This window comes from Oenanthe melanoleuca, chromosome 12, assembly GCF_029582105.1.
Source record: "Oenanthe melanoleuca isolate GR-GAL-2019-014 chromosome 12, OMel1.0, whole genome shotgun sequence".
Lineage (NCBI taxonomy): Eukaryota > Metazoa > Chordata > Aves > Passeriformes > Muscicapidae > Oenanthe > Oenanthe melanoleuca.
In genome coordinates, this window is record NC_079346.1 from 13696211 (window position 1) to 13718014 (window position 21804).

A 21804-nucleotide genomic window follows, 5' to 3' on the forward strand; every position below is an offset into this window, starting at 1 on the left:
TTATCGGGCCGAGATGCTCAGAGCCCGGCCAGCTTGGCTCTGGACACTGCCAGGGATGGAGCAGCCGCAACTCTGTGAAACAGGTCACTTGGTGCTTCACCACAGTGCAGTTCTTCCTAATATCCTAATCTAAACCTGATGTCAGTTCAGAGAAGTTGTGCCTTATCCTATCACTATGTGCACCATCCAAAGTCCCTCCCCAGCCGACTTGGAGCCCCTTTAGACAGCGGAAAGGGCTCTAAGTTTCCACTGGAGTCTTCTCCAGAGTGAAGAACCACATCTCTGCTCCCACAGCCATTGGTCCCTGTGTCCCAGCATGGCCTGGGCACAACCAGATGGGAATAGCAGGGGTGGTGCTATCATTCCCATCCCTTTCTGCCCTGGCAGTGGGCTGTACGTCAAAGAGGGTTGGCATCATGTTCCTGACGGAGGTGGCCCTGGGCAAGCCCTACCGCATCACCCACGATGACCCCACGCTGTGTCAGCCACCTGCTGGCTATGACAGTGTCCTGGCCTGTGGCCGGACAGAGCCAGGTGAGCTGGGGGCAGGAGGGGTGTGGCAGCTGTGGGGCTGTGGTGGGCACAGGGCAGTGGGGGAGAGAGGCCAGATCTCAGGTTTGATGTGGTGGTGGGCTATCTTCTGGCCCAGATCCTGCCCAGGATGAGGAGGTGCTGCTGGATGGCAAGAAAGTGCTGGTGTGCCAGGGCAAGCCCATCCCCATGGCTGCCTACAAGGACTCCTCCTTCAGCCAGAGCGAGTACCTCATCTACCAGGAGAGCCAGTGCCGGATCCGCTACCTTGTCCAGCTCTGCTTCTGAGGGTGCCTGGCAGCACCACAGCCCTGGCCCAGCAGCAGGTGGTGACACCCCTCAGCCCAGAGCACAGTGATCTGGACTCTCCAGCCACCCCACCTGGGGCTTAGCAAAGGAAAGGCTGGCACAGGGACTGAGCTTGCTTATGACCCAACAAAAGATATTTAACATACAAAATGGTGCCATCTTCAATTTTTTTTTCAAGTCAGTTTTGTTAGCCTCAGAGAATGGTGGGGTGGGGCTGGCTGGAGGGCAGGGTGGTGTCAGGGTCACATGTCATCCGGGGCTGCTTGGCAAAGCAGGCAGTACAGTCACTAGAGCAGCAGGCAGTACAGTCAAGCTGCAGCCTGCGCAGGTTGCATGTCCTATCTGGGGGTGTTACGGCTGTTTCCGCACGTAATCCAAGGGTCTTGCCTAAGGAAGAAGTTTCTCCTCTGAATAGGTTACCCGTCCAGCCTGAAGACCCTTGTCAGCTCCTCGCAGGCAGCCCTGGGCAGCGAGAGCAGGTAGGACATGGCTTCTGCCTGTACCTCTGTCCCCTTGCTGCTGCCAGCACTCCCTCTTCAGCTGGGACTAGCAGGGGCATAGCAGACAGGGGCTGTCCGAGCCCCCCCTGCCCAAATCAAAGCATGTCACTGGCCTTGAGAGGGACTGGGGGGATGGCATTGCATGTCTGGGAAGATAGCACTGCATGTTTGGGGCTGTCATTGCATTGTTTCCCCTCTTGCATATCCCTGGGGCCACAGAGCTGGGCGAGCCTTGGAGACACACTCCTGTGGACTGGGGGTTCCTCGTCAGGCGAGGTGGGGGCCAGCAGGCCCCCCAGCTCTCCAGCAGACCCTCGTCCTCTTCCAGCTCTTCTGACCCACGTTTGCTGTGCAAGCAGCTGAGGCCCCCTGTGCTCCCCCTTGGCTCTGTGTCACTGGGCTCTTTCCACTTTGGGGTCCCTCAAGGGCTGAAGGGTGCTGAGAGGCTCTTCCCTGGACACAGGGACAAGATTGCGACAGTTTGTGGGCAGAGGTCCCGTCCCCTCCTCCAGCCCAGCTGTAGGCTGAAGGCACAGGGAAAGCAAGGCACAGCCCTCTGGACTTTCCTGGAGGGGCAGCTTGGCATCTCTCACCTGTCCCTCTGCTGTCTCCAAGGATTTTTCTAGGGGATTAAGGCTGTGCTGACCTTGTGGCAGCGGAGGGGCTCAGTCATGGCTTCCAACTACCAAGCTTCTTCCTCGAACCAGCCAGAGAGCAGGGAAGAGGAGACGGGTGTGAGATATGAAGAAGACACCTGGAGCTCCACCTTGGCAATGCTGAAAACTGCTCCCAAGGAGAAGCCCCCTGCCATAATTGATGCAAGATGTGCCTTGAGTATAGTACCAGATGCCCGGGTGAGAGCAGGGCTGAGGTACTCAGAGGGGCAGGGATGGGGGGTGTGGGTGGGAGGCTTGGGGGAGTGTCAGAGCAGCTCCTGCCCTGCTGACACAGGGTCAGCCCCAATATTCCTTGCAGACTCCCCTGTTTTGCTCTTGCGCCATTTCTGCTCCCTCTCCTTTCCCAAATGCTCTCAGGTGCCAGCCCAGGCCATGTCACTCTCAACAGGTCTATGAGGACTATGACTGCACCCTGAACCAGACCAATATCAGTGACAACACCAACAAGTTCATCATCATTCAGCTCCTTGAGTATAATGGTTCCTACGGTGTCTGGAAGCACTCTGGCCGTGTGGTGAGTCGAAACTTGCATTGCTCATTCCCCACACCTCAGCTGTTCCCACCATGCCTTTGGAACCCCCAAAATTGAGGGTGAACCTGGTGGTCCCTGGTCTAAAAGCAAGCACCCATGTGTCCTGCTAGAGCATTTTAATGTGGGGGGCTTCCAGGACTTATCCCCACACAACATAGTCAGCCTGTCTGGGGCACGTGGCGCCTGTCCCTTCTGTGCATGTGAGTTTGACAGCCCAGCAAGAAGTCCTGGGGTGTCTTCCTGAGCTGGTGGCTCAGCACATTCCTGCTGGCTGCCCCACAGCCCTGCTATCACAGCCCCACTTGTTCCTGCCTGCTTCCCCCAGCATGGGGCTGGTGGAGCAGGGATGGAGGGAAGGTCCTGACCACTGCTGTCCACTGTCAGGGATATGAGGGCCTGTCTAAGCCCATAACATGGAAATCCCTGGATGCTGCCAAGGAGGACTTTGAAGAACTGTTTCATACGAAAACCAAGAACAGCTGGGACAGAAGGGAGAACTACGATGCCCAGACAGGGAAGTACAAACTCATTGAAGTGGAGCAGGAGGTAGACCTCACCAGGGCAGGAGGTGGAGGTAGCCCTCAGGGTGAGTACTCTGGGCAACCAGGTTATCACCAAGGTGGGATGGTTGTCATCACGCTCCTGGCCCACTGAGCACCAGGGCATCCAAGAGGGTCAGCAGGGTGGGATGGGTTTTGAGGGGGGTCTGGGTGATTGCTGAAACAGCTTGCAGGCAGAGATTTGGGGCTAATGGGTTAAAATGGAGTGGGAGGGCATCCTGAAAGAGAAGCATGGCTGTCTGGGTGGCCATGGAAAATGGAGGCAGCAGCTGCCCATTGCTCTGCTGCTCCAGGACCAGGCTGTCCTGACAGAGGCAGGCACTCTTGCTGCTGTGCTCCCACAGCCTCTTGCAGGCTTGCAGCTGATGTGGGGTGTCTGCAGGTGGATGCCGTGGATGGGGGCAAGGTCTGCAGGCAGCGGGTGCTGCCCTGCACCTTGGACCAAGCCACACAGACCATGAATATCGGTAGGAGGTGACGGGTTGATGGGTGGCATGGGGTCATTCAGGGGAGTGCAGGTGGGGAGGTGAACAAGCAGAGATGGTGATGGATTTTAGGGCATCCCCTCTGATATCCTGGCACCTGATGGGACTATGGACACCCCATGCTGGGTGCCCACACTTGCCCATGGTCATACTGGAGGTTCTGGGAAGGACCTGTGGGGTGAATGGCATGGATGGGTTTGTCTTGTCCTCTGCTCTAGATGTGAAGAAGATGCCTCTGGGGAAGCTGAGCAAGCAGCAGATTGCAAGGGGCTTTGAGGCCCTGGAAGAGCTGGAGGTAGAAATCAATAAGCTGCCACCCAACGCTGCTCAGCTGGAGAAATACTCCTCACGCTTCTACACCATCATCCCTCACGACTTTGCAAAGGACACACCACCCACCATCAACTCCCCTGACCTGCTGCGTGCCAAAAAGGACATGCTATTGGTGAGATGCCAGAGCACACAGTGTGTGACATCCCTTCCTGGTGGGGCAGGAGCTGCTGGCAGGAGGCTGGGCTTGCCCTGGTCCCCCAGCACAGTGCCCAGCACAGGCAGTGAAGGATGTCCCTGCTCTGTTCCTACCAGGTGCTAGCCAAGAATGCATTGGCACAGAGCCTGCAGGCACAGAAAATGAAGAAGGAGGAGGAGAAAGAAGTCTCCCGTCTGCTGGATCAGGATTATCCCCTGCTCTGCAGCCAGCTCTCCCAGCTGAAGTCGAATGATGAAATCCAGGAGGAGAGCATGGCTCAGAGCATTGCTCAAGACAGAAGTGGATGCTCTTGAGGAGGGGATGTACTTAGTTTGGTAGGCCACAATGCTTGGCAAGCTGGTGCAGAACCCTGAATGGAGAAGCAAAAGATGTGCTTGGTGTGCTATAATGAAAGACTGTATGTGCCTTTGCTGGTGTGTTCAGGTCTGGGCAGGGCGTCTGATTAAGTAATGTTGCTTAGTAACACCAATTGTATGATTGTGTGATTTTTAGATATATTTGAAAAGGTATATGTATTGGTGTGTGAAATCAATAAATGAGCTTCATGCTTGCATCAAAAAGGGTTCTCATCTCTTTGTTATGCAAGTGGGGGTCCCGTCTCTTTGTTGATCGCTGTCACCCGGCTTCCTGGGAATACCAGGTGCTGCTTGTGCCACAGCATCCCATAATGGGAAACAATTATGGCAGGCCTGCGGGCACCCCAAAGGTTCCTACTGTCCCGGGGGACTGTGGGCATTGCTGAGATGGCTGCCTGGAGTGACACAGCTTTTTTGCTTCCCCCTTGACAGCTGATCAAAACCTACGTGACACAGATTAGATACAATCTCTGCAACCTCAACATCTGGCAGGTGGCCCGGGATGGTGAGGTGAGGAGGAAGTTTTTCTCCCCATGTCACAATGGGGAAGCCATGGTTACACCCAGAGATTGCTTAAGGGCTTCTTCAGCCAGGAGGGGATTCAGCCCAGCTGGCCAGGGCCAACCAGGCACCCAGCGTCCTGCCCCTCAAGCCAAGCCCTGGGGCTGGACTGGGGAGGTGGGTGGCAGTCCTCCATCTCTGGGCACCCATGTGTCCCTCTGTGCACAGCCCTTAGCTCTGCAAATCTCCAGGAAGAGCGTTTCAAGGCCCATGACCTGCTGGAGCACCGGCGCCTGCTTTGGCACGGCACCAACGTGGCGGTGGTGGCGGCCATCCTCAAGAGCGGGCTGCGCATCATGCCGCACTCGGGCGGGCGCGTGGGCAAGGGCATCTACTTCGCCTCTGAGAACAGCAAATCAGCCAGCTATGGTGAGGGTCCTGGCATGGACTGGGCTGCTTGTGATCCCCACTGGGTCTGTGTGAGCCTGGCCGCCTTTGCACACCCCGTGCCAGGCAGCTGTGGGCTTGCCAAGCCCCTTCCCTGCCACAGCCATTGGTCCCTGTGTCCCAGCATGGCCTGGGTACAACCAGATGGGTGCAGTGTGGCTGGCTGGAGGGTAGGGTAGGGTGTTGTCAGGGTCACACCTCATCCAGGGACTGCTTGACAAAGGAGGCAGTACCGTCAAGCATCAGGCCGGACTGTCACAGGTTGAAAGCCCTACCTGGGTGTGTTACTGCTGTTTCCGCATGTCATCCGTGGGTCCTGCATAAGGAAGAAGTTTCTCCTCTGATTAGGTTGCCCGTCCAGCCTGAAGACCCTTGTCAGCTCCTCGCAGGCAGCCCTGGGCAGTGAGAGCAGGTAGGACATGGCTTCTGCCTGTACCTCTGTCCCCTCGCTGCTGCCAGCACTCCCTCTTCAGCTGGGACTGGCAGGGGCATAGCAGACAGGGGCTGTCCGAGCCCCCCCTGCCCAAATCAAAGCATGTCACTGGCCTTGAGAGGGACTGGGGGGATGGCATTGCATGTCTGGGAAGATAGCACTGCATGTTTGGGGCTGTCATTGCATTGTTTCCCCTCTTGCATATCCCTGGGGCCACAGAGCTGGGCGAGCCTTGGAGACACACTCCTGTGGACTGGGGGTTCCTCGTCAGGCGAGGTGGGGGCCAGCAGGCCCCCCAGCTGTCCAGCAGACCCTCCTCTTCCAGCTCTTCTGACCCACGTTTGCTGTGCAAGCAGCTGAGGCCCCCTGTGCTCCCCCTCGGCTCTGTGTCACTGGGCTCTTTCCACTTTGGGGTCCCTCAAGGGCTGAAGGGTGCTGAGAGGCTCTTCCCTGGACACAGGGACAAGATTGCGACAGTTGTGGGCAGAGGTCCCGTCCCCTCCTCCAGCCCAGCTGTAGGCTGAAGGCACAGGGAAAGCAAGGCACAGCCCTCTGGACTTTCCTGGAGGGGCAGCTTGGCATCTCTCACCTGTCCCTCTGCTGTCTCCAAGGATTTTTCTAGGGGATTAAGGCTGTGCTGACCAACGGAGGGGCTCAGTCATGGCTTCCAACTACCAAGCTTCTTCCTGGAAGCAGCCAGACAACAGGGAAGAGGAACTGGATGTGGGATATGAAGAAGACACCTGGAGCTCCACCTTGGCAATGCTGAAAACTGCTCCCACGGAGATGCCCCCTGCCACAATTGATGGGCAGTGCCCCTTGAGTACAGCAACGGGTGCCCGGGTGAGAGCAGGGCTGAGGTACTCAGAGGGGCGGGAATGGGGGGTGTGGGTGGGTAGGCTTGGGGGAGTGTCAGAGCAGCTCCTGCCCTGCTGACACAGGGTCAGCCCCAATTTTCCCTGCAGATGCCCCCCTGTGTTCCCACTGGGCCATTTCTGCCCCCTCTCCTTCCCCAAATGCTCTCAGGTGCCAGCCCAGGCCATGTCACTCTCTACAGGTCTATGAGGACTATGACTGCACCCTGAACCAGACCAATATCAGTGCCAACAACAACAAGTTCTACATCATCCAGCTCCTTGAGTATAATGGTTCCTACGGTGTCTGGAGACGCTGGGGCCGTGTGGTGAGTCGACACTTGCATTGCTCATTCCCCACACCTCAGCTGTTCCCACCATGCCTTTGGAACCCCCAAAATTGAGGGTGAACTTGGTGGTCCCTGGTCTGAAAGCAAGCACCCAAGTGTCCTCCTAGAGCATTTTAATGTGGGGGGCTTCAAGGACATATCCCCACAAAACATAGTCAGCCTGTCTGGGGCACGTGGCGCCTGTCCCTTCCGTGCATGTGAGTTTGATAGCCCAGCAAGAAGTCCTGGGGTGTCTTCCTGAGCTGGTGGCTCAGCACATTCCTGCTGGCTGCCCCACAGCCCTGCTATCACAGCCCCACTTGTTCCTGCCTGCTTCCCCCAGCATGGGGCTGGTGGAGCAGGGATGGAGGGAAGGTCCTGACCACTGCTGTCCACTGTCAGGGAGAGGTGGGCGAGTCTAAGCCCATAACATGGAAATCCCTGGATGCTGCCAAGAAGGACTTTGAGAAGAAGTTTCGAGAGAAGACCAAGAACAGCTGGGACAGAAGGGAGAACTTCATTGCCCAGCCCGGGAAGTACACACTCATTGAGGTGGAGCGGGAGGTGAACCTCACCAGGGCAGGAGGTGGAGGTAGCCCTCAGGGTGAGTACTCTGGGCAACCAGGTTATCACCAAGGTGGGATGGTTGTCATCACGCTCCTGGCCCACTGAGCACCAGGACATCCAAGAGGGTCAGCAGGGTGGGATGGGTTTTGAGGTGGGTCTGGGTGATTGCTGAAACAGCTTGCAGGCAGAGATTCGGGGCTAATGGGTTAAAATGGAGTGGGAGGGCATCCTGAATGAGAAGCATGGCTGTCTGGGTGGCCATGGAAAATGGAGGCAGCAGCTGCCCATTGCTCTGCTGCTCCAGGACCAGGCTGTCCTGACAGAGGCAGGCACTCTTGCTGCTGTGCTCCCACAGCCTCTTGCAGGCTTGCAGCTGATGTGGGGTGTCTGCAGGTGGATGCCGTGGATGGGGGCAAGGTCTGCAGGCAGCGGGTGCTGCCCTGCACCTTGGACCAAGCCACACAGACCATGAATATCGGTAGGAGGTGACGGGTTGATGGGTGGCATGGGGTCATTCTGGGGAGTGCAGGTGGGGAGGTGAACAAGCAGAGATGGTGATGGATTTTAGGGCATCCCCTCTGATATCCTGGCACCTGATGGGACTATGGACACCCCATGCTGGGTGCCCACACTTGCCCATGGTCATACTGGAGGTTCTGGGAAGTACCTGTGGGGTGAATTACATGGATGGGTTTGCCTTGTCCTCTGCTCTAGATGTGAAGAAGATGCCTCTGGGGAAGCTGAGCAAGCAGCAGCTTGTGAGGGGCTTTGAGGCCCTGGAAGAGCTGGAGGCAGCACTGAAGGAGCAGCCACCCCAGGCCGCTCGCCTGGAGGAACTCTCCTCACGCTTCTACACCATCGTCCCACACAACTTTGGATGGGCACGACCACCCACCATCAACTCCCCTGACCTGCTGCGTGCCAAAAAGGACATGCTATTGGTGAGATGCCAGAGCACACAGTGTGTGACATCCCTTCCTGGTGGGGCAGGAGCTGCTGGCAGGAGGCTGGGCTTGCCCTAGTCCCCCAGCACAGTGCCCAGCACAGGCAGTGAAGGATGTCCCTGCTCTGTTCCTACCAGGTGCTAGCCAAGAATGCATTGGCACAGAGCCTGCAGGCACAGAACATGATGGAGGAGGAAGAAGAGAACAAAGTCCCTCATCCACTGGATTAGGATTATTCCCTGCTCTGCAGCCAGCTCTCCCAGCTGGAGCCTGCTGAAGAAATCCAGCAGTAGAGCATGGCTCAGAGCATTGCTCAATTCAAGAGTGATGAGAATGCTTTTGAAGAGGGGATGTACTAAGTTTGGTAGGCAACAAAGTCTGGCAAGCTGATGCAGAACCCTGAATGGAGAAGCAAAAGATGTGCTTGGTGTGCTATAATGAAAGACTGTATGTGCCTTTGCTGGTGTGTACAGGTCTGGGCAGAGGGTCTGATTAAGTAATGTTGCTTAGTAACACCAATCGTATGATTGTGTGATTTTTAGCTATATTTAGATATTTAGCTATATTTAGCTATATTTAGCTGTATGTATATTGATGTGTGAAATCAATAAATGAGCTTCATGCTTGCATCAAACAGGGTTCTCATCTCTTTGTTATGCAAGTGGGGGTCCCGTCTCTTTGTTGATCGCTGTCACCCGGCTTCCCGGGAATACCAGGTGCTGCTTGTGCCACAGCATCCCATAATGGGAAACAATTATGGCAGGCCTGCGGGCACCCCAAAGGTTCCTACTGTCCCGGGGGAGCTGTGGGCATTGCTGAGATGGCTGCCTGGAGTGACACAGCTTTTTTGCTTCCCCCTTGACAGCTGATCAAAACCTACGTGACACAGACTGGGCATAATCTCCGCATTCTCAACATCTGGCAGGTGGCCCGGGATGGTGAGGCGAGGAGGAAGTTTTTCTCCCCATGTCACAATGGGGAAGCCATGGTTACACCCAGAGATTGCTTAAGGGCTTCTTCAGCCAGGAGGGGATTCAGCCCAGCTGGCCAGGGCCAACCAGGCACCCAGCGTCCTGCCCCTCAAGCCAAGCCCTGGGGCTGGACTGGGGAGGTGGGTGGCAGTCCTCCATCTCTGGGCACCCATGTGTCCCTCTGTGCACAGCCCTTAGCTCTGCATCTCTCCAGGAAGAGCGTTTCAAGGCCCATGACCTGCTGGAGCACCGGCGCCTGCTTTGGCACGGCACCAACGTGGCGGTGGTGGCGGCCATCCTCAAGAGCGGGCTGCGCATCATGCCGCACTCGGGCGGGCGCGTGGGCAAGGGCATCTACTTCGCCTCTGAGAACAGCAAATCAGCCAGCTATGGTGAGGGTCCTGGCATGGACTGGGCTGCTTGTGATCCCCACTGGGTCTGTGTGAGCCTGGCCGCCTTTGCACACCCCGTGCCAGGCAGCTGTGGGCTTGCCAAGCCCCTTCCCTGCCACAGCCATTGGTCCCTGTGTCCCAGCATGGCCTGGGCACAACCAGATGGGAATAGCAGGGGTGGTGCTATCATTCCCATCCCTTTCTGCCCTGGCAGTGGGCTGTACGTCAAAGAGGGTTGGCATCATGTTCCTGACGGAGGTGGCCCTGGGCAAGCCCTACCGCATCACCCGCGATGACCCCACGCTGTGTCAGCCACCTGCTGGCTATGACAGTGTCCTGGCCTGTGGCCGGACAGAGCCAGGTGAGCTGGGGGCAGGAGGGGTGTGGCAGCTGTGGGGCTGTGGTGGGCACAGGGCAGTGGGGGAGAGAGGCCAGATCTCAGGTTTGATGTGGTGGTGGGCTATCTTCTGACCTAGATCCTGCCCAGGATGAGGAGGTGCTGCTGGATGGCAAGAAAGTGCTGGTGTGCCAGGGCAAGCCCATCCCCATGGCTGCCTACAAGGACTCCTCCTTCAGCCAGAGCGAGTACCTCATCTACCAGGAGAGCCAGTGCCGGATCCGCTACCTTGTCCAGCTCTGCTTCTGAGGGTGCCTGGCAGCACCACAGCCCTGGCCCAGCAGCAGGTGGTGACACCCCTCAGCCCAGAGCACAGTGATCTGGACTCTCCAGCCACCCCACCTGGGGCTTAGCAAGGGACAGGCTGGCACAGGGACTGAGCTTGCTTATGACCCAATAAAAGATATTTAACACACAAAATGGTGCCATCTTCAATTTATTTCAAGTCAGTTTTGTTAGCCTCAGAGCACGGTGGAGTATGGCTGGCTGGAGGGCAGGGTGGTGTCAGGGTCACACGTCAACCAGGGACTGCATGGCAATGCAGGCAGTACAGATAATACAGACCAGTCCAGCAGTACAGGCAGGCAGTGCAGACAATGCAGACAGACAGGTAGTATATACAGACAGGCCGTACAGGCAGTACAGACAACACAGGGAACACAGGAAGTACAGACAAACAGTACAGGGGGTACAGGAAGTACAGGCAGACAGGCAATACAGGCTGTGCAGGCAGGACAGACAGACGGTCCAGACAATAGCAGTGCAGGCAGTGCAGGGAGTACAGACAGAAAGGCAGTACAGGCAGTGCAGGGAGTACAGGCAGTGCAGGGAGTACAGACAGTACAGCCAGAAAGGCAGTACAGCAGCTGGCAGTGCAGTCCAGCAGCCGGCAGGTCTGTCACAGAGTGCATGCGCGACCCGGAGGCATTACAGCTGTTTCCGCATGTCATCCGTGGCTGCTGCCTAAGGAAGAAGTTTCTCCTCTGGGCAGGCTGCCCGTCCAGCCTGAAGACCCTTGTCAGCTCCTCGCAGGCAGCCCTGGGCAGCGAGAGCAGGTAGGACATGGCTTCTGCCTGTACCTCTGTCCCCTCGCTGCTGCCAGCACTCCCTCTTCAGCTGGGACTGGCAGGGGCATAGCAGACAGGGGCTGTCCGAGCCCCCCCTGCCCAAATCAAAGCATGTCACTGGCCTTGAGAGGGACTGGGGGGATGGCATTGCATGTCTGGGAAGATAGCACTGCATGTTTGGGGCTGTCATTGCATTGTTTCCCCTCTTGCATATCCCTGGGGCCACAGAGCTGGGCGAGCCTTGGAGACACACTCCTGTGGACTGGGGGTTCCTCGTCAGGCGAGGTGGGGGCCAGCAGGCCCCCCAGCTGTCCAGCAGACTCTTATCCTCTTCCAGCTCTTCTGACCCACGTTTGCTGTGCAAGCAGCTGAGGCCCCCTGTGCTCCCCCTCGGCTCTGTGTCACTGGGCTCTTTCCACTTTGGGGTCCCTCAAGGGCTGAAGGGTGCTGAGAGGCTCTTCCCTGGACACAGGGACAAGATTGCGACAGTTTGTGGGCAGAGGTCCCGTCCCCTCCTCCAGCCCAGCTGTAGGCTGAAGGCACAGGGAAAGCAAGGCACAGCCCTCTGGACTTTCCTGGAGGGGCAGCTTGGCATCTCTCACCTGTCCCTCTGCTGTCTCCAAGGATTTTTCTAGGGGATTAAGGCTGTGCTGACCCAGCAGCAGGGGAGAGGCTCAGTCATGGCTTCCAAGCGTACAAGCTTCTTCCTGGAAGCAGCCAGACAACAGGGAAAGAGGAACTGGAATGTGGGATATGAAGAAGGACACCTGGAGCTCCACCTTGGCAATGCTGAAAACTGCTCCCACGGAGATGCCCCCTGCCACAATTGATGGGCAGTGCCCCTTGAGTACAGCAACAGGGTGCCCGGGTGAGAGCAGGGCTGAGGTACTCAGAGGGGCGGGAATGGGGGGTGTGGGTGGGAGGCTTGGGGGAGTGTCAGAGCAGCTCCTGCCCTGCTGACACAGGGTCAGCCCCAATTTTCCCTGCAGATGCACCCCTGTGTTCCCACTGGGCCATTTCTGACCCCTCTCCTTCCCCAAATGCTCTCAGGTGCCAGCCCAGGCCATGTCACTCTCTACAGGTCTATGAGGACTATGACTGCACCCTGAACCAGACCAATATCAGTGCCAACAACAACAAGTTCTACATCATCCAGCTCCTTGAGTATAATGGTTCCTACGGTGTCTGGAGACGCTGGGGCCGTGTGGTGAGTCGACACTTGCATTGCTCATTCCCCACACCTCAGCTGTTCCCACCATGCCTTTGGAACCCCCAAAATTGAGGGTGAACTTGGTGGTCCCTGGTCTGAAAGCAAGCACCCAAGTGTCCTCCTAGAGCATTTTAATGTGGGGGGCTTCAAGGACATATCCCCACAAAACATAGTCAGCCTGTCTGGGGCACGTGGCGCCTGTCCCTTCCGTGCATGTGAGTTTGATAGCCCAGCAAGAAGTCCTGGGGTGTCTTCCTGAGCTGGTGGCTCAGCACATTCCTGCTGGCTGCCCCACAGCCCTGCTATCACAGCCCCACTTGTTCCTGCCTGCTTCCCCCAGCATGGGGCTGGTGGAGCAGGGATGGAGGGAAGGTCCTGACCACTGCTGTCCACTGTCAGGGAGAGGTGGGCGAGTCTAAGCTCATAACATGGAAATCCCTGGATGCTGCCAAGAAGGACTTTGAGAAGAAGTTTCGAGAGAAGACCAAGAACAGCTGGGACAGAAGGGAGAACTTCATTGCCCAGCCCGGGAAGTACACACTCATTGAGGTGGAGCGGGAGGTGAACCTCACCAGGGCAGGAGGTGGAGGTAGCCCTCAGGGTGAGTACTCTGGGCAACCAGGTTATCACCAAGGTGGGATGGTTGTCATCACGCTCCTGGCCCACTGAGCACCAGGACATCCAAGAGGGTCAGCAGGGTGGGATGGGTTTTGAGGTGGGTCTGGGTGATTGCTGAAACAGCTTGCAGGCAGAGATTCGGGGCTAATGGGTTAAAATGGAGTGGGAGGGCATCCTGAATGAGAAGCATGGCTGTCTGGGTGGCCATGGAAAATGGAGGCAGCAGCTGCCCATTGCTCTGCTGCTCCAGGACCAGGCTGTCCTGACAGAGGCAGGCACTCTTGCTGCTGTGCTCCCACAGCCTCTTGCAGGCTTGCAGCTGATGTGGGGTGTCTGCAGGTGGATGCCGTGGATGGGGGCAAGGTCTGCAGGCAGCGGGTGCTGCCCTGCACCTTGGACCAAGCCACACAGACCATGAATATCGGTAGGAGGTGACGGGTTGATGGGTGGCATGGGGTCATTCTGGGGAGTGCAGGTGGGGAGGTGAACAAGCAGAGATGGTGATGGATTTTAGGGCATCCCCTCTGATATCCTGGCACCTGATGGGACTATGGACACCCCATGCTGGGTGCCCACACTTGCCCATGGTCATACTGGAGGTTCTGGGAAGTACCTGTGGGGTGAATTACATGGATGGGTTTGCCTTGTCCTCTGCTCTAGATGTGAAGAAGATGCCTCTGGGGAAGCTGAGCAAGCAGCAGCTTGTGAGGGGCTTTGAGGCCCTGGAAGAGCTGGAGGCAGCACTGAAGGAGCAGCCACCCCAGGCCGCTCGCCTGGAGGAACTCTCCTCACGCTTCTACACCATCGTCCCACACAACTTTGGATGGGCACGACCACCCACCATCAACTCCCCTGACCTGCTGCGTGCCAAAAAGGACATGCTATTGGTGAGATGCCAGAGCACACAGTGTGTGACATCCCTTCCTGGTGGGGCAGGAGCTGCTGGCAGGAGGCTGGGCTTGCCCTAGTCCCCCAGCACAGTGCCCAGCACAGGCAGTGAAGGATGTCCCTGCTCTGTTCCTACCAGGTGCTAGCCAAGAATGCATTGGCACAGAGCCTGCAGGCACAGAACATGATGGAGGAGGAAGAAGAGAACAAAGTCCCTCATCCACTGGATTAGGATTATTCCCTGCTCTGCAGCCAGCTCTCCCAGCTGGAGCCTGCTGAAGAAATCCAGCAGTAGAGCATGGCTCAGAGCATTGCTCAATTCAAGAGTGATGAGAATGCTTTTGAAGAGGGGATGTACTAAGTTTGGTAGGCAACAAAGTCTGGCAAGCTGATGCAGAACCCTGAATGGAGAAGCAAAAGATGTGCTTGGTGTGCTATAATGAAAGACTGTATGTGCCTTTGCTGGTGTGTACAGGTCTGGGCAGAGGGTCTGATTAAGTAATGTTGCTTAGTAACACCAATCGTATGATTGTGTGATTTTTAGCTATATTTAGATATTTAGCTATATTTAGCTATATTTAGCTGTATGTATATTGATGTGTGAAATCAATAAATGAGCTTCATGCTTGCATCAAACAGGGTTCTCATCTCTTTGTTATGCAAGTGGGGGTCCCGTCTCTTTGTTGATCGCTGTCACCCGGCTTCCCGGGAATACCAGGTGCTGCTTGTGCCACAGCATCCCATAATGGGAAACAATTATGGCAGGCCTGCGGGCACCCCAAAGGTTCCTACTGTCCCGGGGGAGCTGTGGGCATTGCTGAGATGGCTGCCTGGAGTGACACAGCTTTTTTGCTTCCCCCTTGACAGCTGATCAAAACCTACGTGACACAGACTGGGCATAATCTCCGCATTCTCAACATCTGGCAGGTGGCCCGGGATGGTGAGGCGAGGAGGAAGTTTTTCTCCCCATGTCACAATGGGGAAGCCATGGTTACACCCAGAGATTGCTTAAGGGCTTCTTCAGCCAGGAGGGGATTCAGCCCAGCTGGCCAGGGCCAACCAGGCACCCAGCGTCCTGCCCCTCAAGCCAAGCCCTGGGGCTGGACTGGGGAGGTGGGTGGCAGTCCTCCATCTCTGGGCACCCATGTGTCCCTCTGTGCACAGCCCTTAGCTCTGCATCTCTCCAGGAAGAGCGTTTCAAGGCCCATGACCTGCTGGAGCACCGGCGCCTGCTTTGGCACGGCACCAACGTGGCGGTGGTGGCGGCCATCCTCAAGAGCGGGCTGCGCATCATGCCGCACTCGGGCGGGCGCGTGGGCAAGGGCATCTACTTCGCCTCTGAGAACAGCAAATCAGCCAGCTATGGTGAGGGTCCTGGCATGGACTGGGCTGCTTGTGATCCCCACTGGGTCTGTGTGAGCCTGGCCGCCTTTGCACACCCCGTGCCAGGCAGCTGTGGGCTTGCCAAGCCCCTTCCCTGCCACAGCCATTGGTCCCTGTGTCCCAGCATGGCCTGGGCACAACCAGATGGGAATAGCAGGGGTGGTGCTATCATTCCCATCCCTTTCTGCCCTGGCAGTGGGCTGTACGTCAAAGAGGGTTGGCATCATGTTCCTGACGGAGGTGGCCCTGGGCAAGCCCTACCGCATCACCCGCGATGACCCCACGCTGTGTCAGCCACCTGCTGGCTATGACAGTGTCCTGGCCTGTGGCCGGACAGAGCCAGGTGAGCTGGGGGCAGGAGGGGTGTGGCAGCTGTGGGGCTGTGGTGGGCACAGGGCAGTGGGGGAGAGAGGCCAGATCTCAGGTTTGATGTGGTGGTGGGCTATCTTCTGACCTAGATCCTGCCCAGGATGAGGAGGTGCTGCTGGATGGCAAGAAAGTGCTGGTGTGCCAGGGCAAGCCCATCCCCATGGCTGCCTACAAGGACTCCTCCTTCAGCCAGAGCGAGTACCTCATCTACCAGGAGAGCCAGTGCCGGATCCGCTACCTTGTCCAGCTCTGCTTCTGAGGGTGCCTGGCAGCACCACAGCCCTGGCCCAGCAGCAGGTGGTGACACCCCTCAGCCCAGAGCACAGTGATCTGGACTCTCCAGCCACCCCACCTGGGGCTTAGCAAGGGACAGGCTGGCACAGGGACTGAGCTTGCTTATGACCCAATAAAAGATATTTAACACACAAAATGGTGCCATCTTCAATTTATTTCAAGTCAGTTTTGTTAGCCTCAGAGCACGGTGGAGTATGGCTGGCTGGAGGGCAGGGTGGTGTCAGGGTCACACGTCAACCAGGGACTGCATGGCAATGCAGGCAGTACAGATAATACAGACCAGTCCAGCAGTACAGGCAGGCAGTGCAGACAATGCAGACAGACAGGTAGTATATACAGACAGGCCGTACAGGCAGTACAGACAACACAGGGAACACAGGAAGTACAGACAAACAGTACAGGGGGTACAGGAAGTACAGGCAGACAGGCAATACAGGCTGTGCAGGCAGGACAGACAGACGGTCCAGACAATAGCAGTGCAGGCAGTGCAGGGAGTACAGACAGTACAGGCAGTGCAGGGAGTACAGGCAGTGCAGGGAGTACAGACAGTACAGCCAGAAAGGCAGTACAGCAGCTGGCAGTGCAGTCCAGCAGCCGGCAGGTCTGTCACAGAGTGCATGCGCGACCCGGAGGCATTACAGCTGTTTCCGCATGTCATCCGTGGCTGCTGCCTAAGGAAGAAGTTTCTCCTCTGGGCAGGCTGCCCGTCCAGCCTGAAGACCCTTGTCAGCTCCTCGCAGGCAGCCCTGGGCAGCGAGAGCAGGTAGGACATGGCTTCTGCCTGTACCTCTGTCCCCTCGCTGCTGCCAGCACTCCCTCTTCAGCTGGGACTGGCAGGGGCATAGCAGACAGGGGCTGTCCGAGCCCCCCCTGCCCAAATCAAAGCATGTCACTGGCCTTGAGAGGGACTGGGGGGATGGCATTGCATGTCTGGGGAGATAGCACTGCATGTTTGGGGCTGTCATTGCATTGTTTCCCCTCTTGCATATCCCTGGGGCCACAGAGCTGGGCGAGCCTTGGAGACACACTCCTGTGGACTGGGGGTTCCTCGTCAGGCGAGGTGGGGGCCAGCAGGCCCCCCAGCTCTCCAGCAGACTCTTATCCTCTTCCAGCTCTTCTGACCCACGTTTGCTGTGCAAGCAGCTGAGGCCCCCTGTGCTCCCCCTCGGCTCTGTGTCACTGGGCTCTTTCCACTTTGGGGTCCCTGAAGGGCTGAAGGGTGCTGAGAGGCTCTTCCCTGGACACAGGGACAAGATTGCGACAGTTTGTGGGCAGAGGTCCCGTCCCCTCCTCCAGCCCAGCTGTAGGCTGAAGGCACAGGGAAAGCAAGGCACAGCCCTCTGGACTTTCCTGGAGGGGCAGCTTGGCATCTCTCACCTGTCCCTCTGCTGTCTCCAAGGATTTTTCTAGGGGATTAAGGCTGTGCTGACCCCGCAGCAGCAGGGGAGAGGCTCAGTCATGGCTTCCAAGCGTCAAGCTTCTTCCTGGAAACAGCCAGACAGCAGGGAAAAGAAACTGAAAGTGGGAGGGGAGGAGGACACCTGGAGCTCCACCTTGGCAACGCTGAAAACTGCTCCCAAGGAGAAGCCCCCTGCCACAATTGATGGGCAGTGCCCCTTGAGTACAGCACCAGGTGCCCGGGTGAGAGCAGGGCTGAGGTACTCAGAGGGGCGGGGATGGGGGGTGTGGGTGGGAGGCTTGGGGGAGTGTCAGAGCAGCTCCTGCCCTGCTGACACAGGGTCAGCCCCAATTTTCCCTGCAGATGCACCCCTGTGTTCCCACTGGGCCATTTCTGACCCCTCTCCTTTCCCAAACGCTCCCAGGTGCCAGCCCAGGCCATGTCATTCTCTATAGGTCTATGAGGACTATGACTGCACCCTGAACCAGACCAATATCAGTGCCAACAACAACAAGTTCTACATCATCCAGCTCCTTGAGCATGATGGTGCCTACAGTGTCTGGAGCCACTGGGGCCGTGTGGTGAGTCCACCCTGGCATTGCTCATTCCCCTCATTCAGTGCATGTGGGTTTGACAGCCCAGCAAGAAGTCCTGGGGTGTCTTCCTGAGCTGGTGGCTCAGCACATTCCTGCTGGCTGCCCCACAGCCCTGCTATCACAGCCCCACTTGTTCCTGCCTGCTTCCCCCAGCATGGGGCTGGTGGAGCAGGGATGGAGGGAAGGTCCTGACCACTGCTGTCCACTGTCAGGGAGAGGTGGGCCAGTCCAAGCTCATGCCCTGTGCCTCCCTGGAAGCTGCCAAGAAGGACTTTGAGAAGAAGTTTCGAGAGAAGACCAAGAACAGCTGGGCAGCAAGGGAGAACTTCATTGCCCAGCCCGGGAAGTACACACTCATTGAGGTGCAGCCAGGGGCTGGGCAGGAGGTGGAGGTTGCCCTCAGGGTGAGTACTCTGGGCAACCAGGTTATCACCAAGGTGGGATGGTTGTCATCACACTCCTGGCCCACTGAGCACCAGGACATCCAAGAGGGTCAGCAGGGTGGGATGGGTTTTGAGGGGGGTCTGAGTGATTGCTGAAACAGCTTGCAGGCAGAGATTTGGGGCTAATGGGTTAAAATGGAGTGGGAGGGCATCCTGAATGAGAGGCATGGCTGTCTGGGTAGCCATGGAAAATGGAGGCAGCAGCTGCCCATTGCTCTGCTGCTCCAGGACCAGGCTGTCCTGACAGAGGCAGGCACTCTTGCTGCTGTGCTCCCACAGCCTCTTGCAGGCTTGCAGCTGATGTGGGGTGTCTGCAGGTGGATGCCGTGGATGGGGGCAAGGTCTGCAGGCAGCGGGTGCTGCCCTGCACCTTGGACCAAGCCACACAGGACCTGGTGTCCCTCATCTTCAGCAGTGACATGTTCCGGGATGCCATGCAGACCATGAATATCGGTAGGAGGTGACGGGTTGATGGGTGGCATGGGGTCATTCTGGGGAGTGCAGTTGGGAAGGTGAACAAGCAGAGATGGTGATGGATTTTAGAGCATCTCTTCTGATACCCTGGCACCTGATGGGACTATGGACACCCCATGCTGGGTGCCCACACTTGCCCATGGTCATACTGGAGGTTCTCGGAAGTACCTGTGGGTTGAATTACATGGATGGGTTTGCCTTGTCCTCTGCTCTAGATGTGAAGAAGATGCCTCTGGGGAAGCTGAGCAAGCAGCAGATTGCAAGGGGCTTTGAGGCCCTGGAAGAGCTGGAGGCAGCACTGAAGGAGCAGCCACCCCAGGCCGCTCGCCTGGAGGAACTCTCCTCACGCTTCTACACCATCGTCCCACACAACTTTGGACGGGCACGACCACCCACCATCAACTCCCCTGACCTGCTGCGTGCCAAAAAGGACATGCTATTGGTGAGATGCCAGAGCACACAGTGTGTGACATCCTTTCCTGGTGGGGCAGGAGCTGCTGGCAGGAGGCTGGGCTTGCCCTGGTCCCCCAGCACAGTGCCCAGCACAGGCAGTGAAGGATGTCCCTGCTCTGTTTCTACAAGGTGCTGGCTGACATTGAAGTGGCACAGAGCCTGAAGGCAGAGAAAATGAAAGAGGAGGAGGAGGAAGAAGAGAAAGAAGTCCCTCATCCACTGGATCAGGATTATGCCCTGCTTTGCTGCCAGCTCTCTCTGCTGGACCCGGCTTCCCGGGAATACCAGGTGCTGCTTGTGCCACAGCATCCCATAATGGGAAACAATTATGGCAGGCCTGCGGGCACCCCAAAGGTTCCTACTGTCCCGGGGGAGCTGTGGGCATTGCTGAGATGGCTGCCTGGAGTGACACAGCTTTTTTGCTTCCCCCTTGACAGCTGATCAAAACCTACGTGACACAGACTGGGAATAATCTCCGCATTCTCAACATCTGGCAGGTGGCCCGGGATGGTGAGGTGAGGAGGAAGTTTTTCTCCCCATGTCACAATGGGGAGCCATGGTTACACCCAGAGATTGCTTAAGGGCTTCTTCAGCCAGGAGGGGATTCAGCCCAGCTGGCCAGGGCCAACCAGGCACCCAGCGTCCTGCTCCTCAAGCCAAGCCCTGGGGCTGGACTGGGGAGGTGGGTGGCAGTCCTCCATCTCTGGGCACCCATGTGTCCCTCTGTGCACAGCCCTTAGCTCTGCATCTCTCCAGGAAGAGCGTTTCAAGGCCCATGACCTGCTGGAGCACCGGCGCCTGCTTTGGCACGGCACCAACGTGGCGGTGGTGGCGGCCATCCTCAAGAGCGGGCTGCGCATCATGCCGCACTCGGGCGGGCGCGTGGGCAAGGGCATCTACTTCTCCTCTGAGAACAGCAAATCAGCCAGCTATGGTGAGGGTCCTGGCATGGACTGGGCTGCTTGTGATCCCCACTGGGTCTGTGTGAGCCTGGCCGCCTTTGCACACCCCGTGCCAGGCAGCTGTGGGCTTGCCAAGCCCCTTCCCTGCCACAGCCATTGGTCCCTGTGTCCCAGCATGGCCTGGGCACAACCAGATGGGAATAGCAGGGGTGGTGCTATCATTCCCATCCCTTTCTGCCCTGGCAGTGGGCTGTACGTCTAAGAGGGTTGGCATCATGTTCCTGACGGAGGTGGCCCTGGGCAAGCCCTACCGCATCACCCGCGATGACCCCACGCTGTGTCAGCCACCTGCTGGCTATGACAGTGTCCTGGCCTGTGGCCGGACAGAGCCAGGTGAGCTGGGGGCAGGAGGGGTGTGGCAGCTGTGGGGCTGTGGTGGGCACAGGGCAGTGGGGGAGAGAGGCCAGATCTCAGGTTTGATGTGGTGGTGGGCTATCTTCTGGCCTAGATCCTGCCCCAGGATGAGGAGGTGCTGCTGGATGGCAAGAAAGTGCTGGTGTGCCAGGGCAAGCCCATCCCCATGGCTGCCTACAAGGACTCCTCCTTCAGCCAGAGCGAGTACCTCATCTACCAGGAGAGCCAGTGCCGGATCCGCTACCTTGTCCAGCTCTGCTTCTGAGGGTGCCTGGCAGCACCACAGCCCTGGCCCAGCAGCAGGTGGTGACACCCCTCAGCCCAGAGCACAGTGATCTGGACTCTCCAGCCACCCCACCTGGGGCTTAGCAAGGGACAGGCTGGCACAGGGACTGAGCTTGCTTTGACTGTTAATAAATGCAGTGTGCCTTGCACCGAGCGGTGCTCTCTCTTTCCTGCCCAGCAAGGTCGTCATACTGTAGGGAAAGATGCCAATGGGTCCCTGAAGGGATGGTACAGGTGGCTCTGGAGGGGTTGAAGCCTTCAGATAAAAGCTGATATCTTTGACATCCAGCTGCTCTTGTTACCTTAATAAGACACGACTCATGGCCACCCTGTGGCATCAGAGCTACAGAGAATGAGCAAGATATGCTGCCCTGCCTGGGCATGGCGGAATCCATCCATCAATCCATCCTGAGGGTGAGTGCCACCCTCCCACCCATGCCTCATGCCATGCCTGCTCTTCTGCCCCAGCCTGACACCCATGCCAAGCCCTTCTCTGTGCTCATGTGTGGCCCTTGAGCACATGTCCGAGTGTTCAGGCTGCCAGGGAAGGGCAGCTTCCAGCTATGTTACCCTGATGCCCCATGAGCTCCATGTGCCTGTGAAGACAATTTGCTGCAGACCTCCCTGTAGCTCTGTCCCTTGAGCTCCAGGGACCTGAGCTGTTCCTGTGGAAGGACCAGGCCTGGTGCAGTCGGTGGCCATTCTGGAGGAGCGCAGGGCTCAGGAGCCCCTAT

General features: G+C 57.5%; 4 protein-coding genes and 1 pseudogene across 4 annotated transcripts; all 5 read left to right on the forward strand.

Moving 5' to 3' along the window:
- Nucleotides 1-62: 62 nt before the first annotated feature.
- On the forward strand, nucleotides 63-947 carry LOC130258272 (protein mono-ADP-ribosyltransferase PARP3-like). Its single transcript, XM_056501495.1, has 2 exons — nucleotides 63-534; nucleotides 650-947. The coding sequence occupies exons 1-2, from the start codon at nucleotides 336-338 to the stop codon at nucleotides 817-819; spliced, it is 369 nt and encodes a 122-aa protein (XP_056357470.1). The 5' UTR covers nucleotides 63-335; the 3' UTR covers nucleotides 820-947.
- A 93-nt stretch (nucleotides 948-1040) lies between these two features.
- LOC130258476 (protein mono-ADP-ribosyltransferase PARP3-like) lies at nucleotides 1041-4614 on the forward strand. The gene is made up of 6 exons (XM_056501869.1): nucleotides 1041-1319; nucleotides 2048-2194; nucleotides 2406-2531; nucleotides 2934-3135; nucleotides 3813-4039; nucleotides 4180-4614. Exons 1-6 carry the CDS (start codon nucleotides 1041-1043, stop codon nucleotides 4375-4377), a joined length of 1179 nt encoding a protein of 392 aa, XP_056357844.1. The 3' UTR covers nucleotides 4378-4614.
- A 1098-nt stretch (nucleotides 4615-5712) lies between these two features.
- On the forward strand, nucleotides 5713-10689 carry LOC130258273 (protein mono-ADP-ribosyltransferase PARP3-like; annotated as a pseudogene).
- Nucleotides 10690-10807: 118 nt separating this feature from the next.
- Nucleotides 10808-16233, forward strand: LOC130258477 (protein mono-ADP-ribosyltransferase PARP3-like). The gene is given in 11 exon segments (XM_056501870.1): nucleotides 10808-10822; nucleotides 11037-11330; nucleotides 12424-12549; nucleotides 12952-13153; nucleotides 13831-14057; nucleotides 14198-14349; nucleotides 14698-14776; nucleotides 14926-15003; nucleotides 15246-15423; nucleotides 15638-15784; nucleotides 15900-16233. Coding segments are annotated over 11 exon segments (1668 nt in total). The 3' UTR covers nucleotides 16070-16233.
- Nucleotides 16234-16733: 500 nt separating this feature from the next.
- On the forward strand, nucleotides 16734-21219 carry LOC130258274 (protein mono-ADP-ribosyltransferase PARP3-like). The gene is given in 12 exon segments (XM_056501496.1): nucleotides 16734-16867; nucleotides 17504-17745; nucleotides 17959-18084; nucleotides 18312-18503; nucleotides 18860-18995; nucleotides 19232-19458; nucleotides 19599-19757; nucleotides 19907-19984; nucleotides 20226-20403; nucleotides 20618-20764; nucleotides 20880-20887; nucleotides 20889-21219. Coding segments are annotated over 11 exon segments (1596 nt in total). The 5' UTR covers nucleotides 16734-16867; nucleotides 17504-17562; the 3' UTR covers nucleotides 21051-21219.
- The last annotated feature ends 585 nt before the right edge of the window (nucleotides 21220-21804 follow it).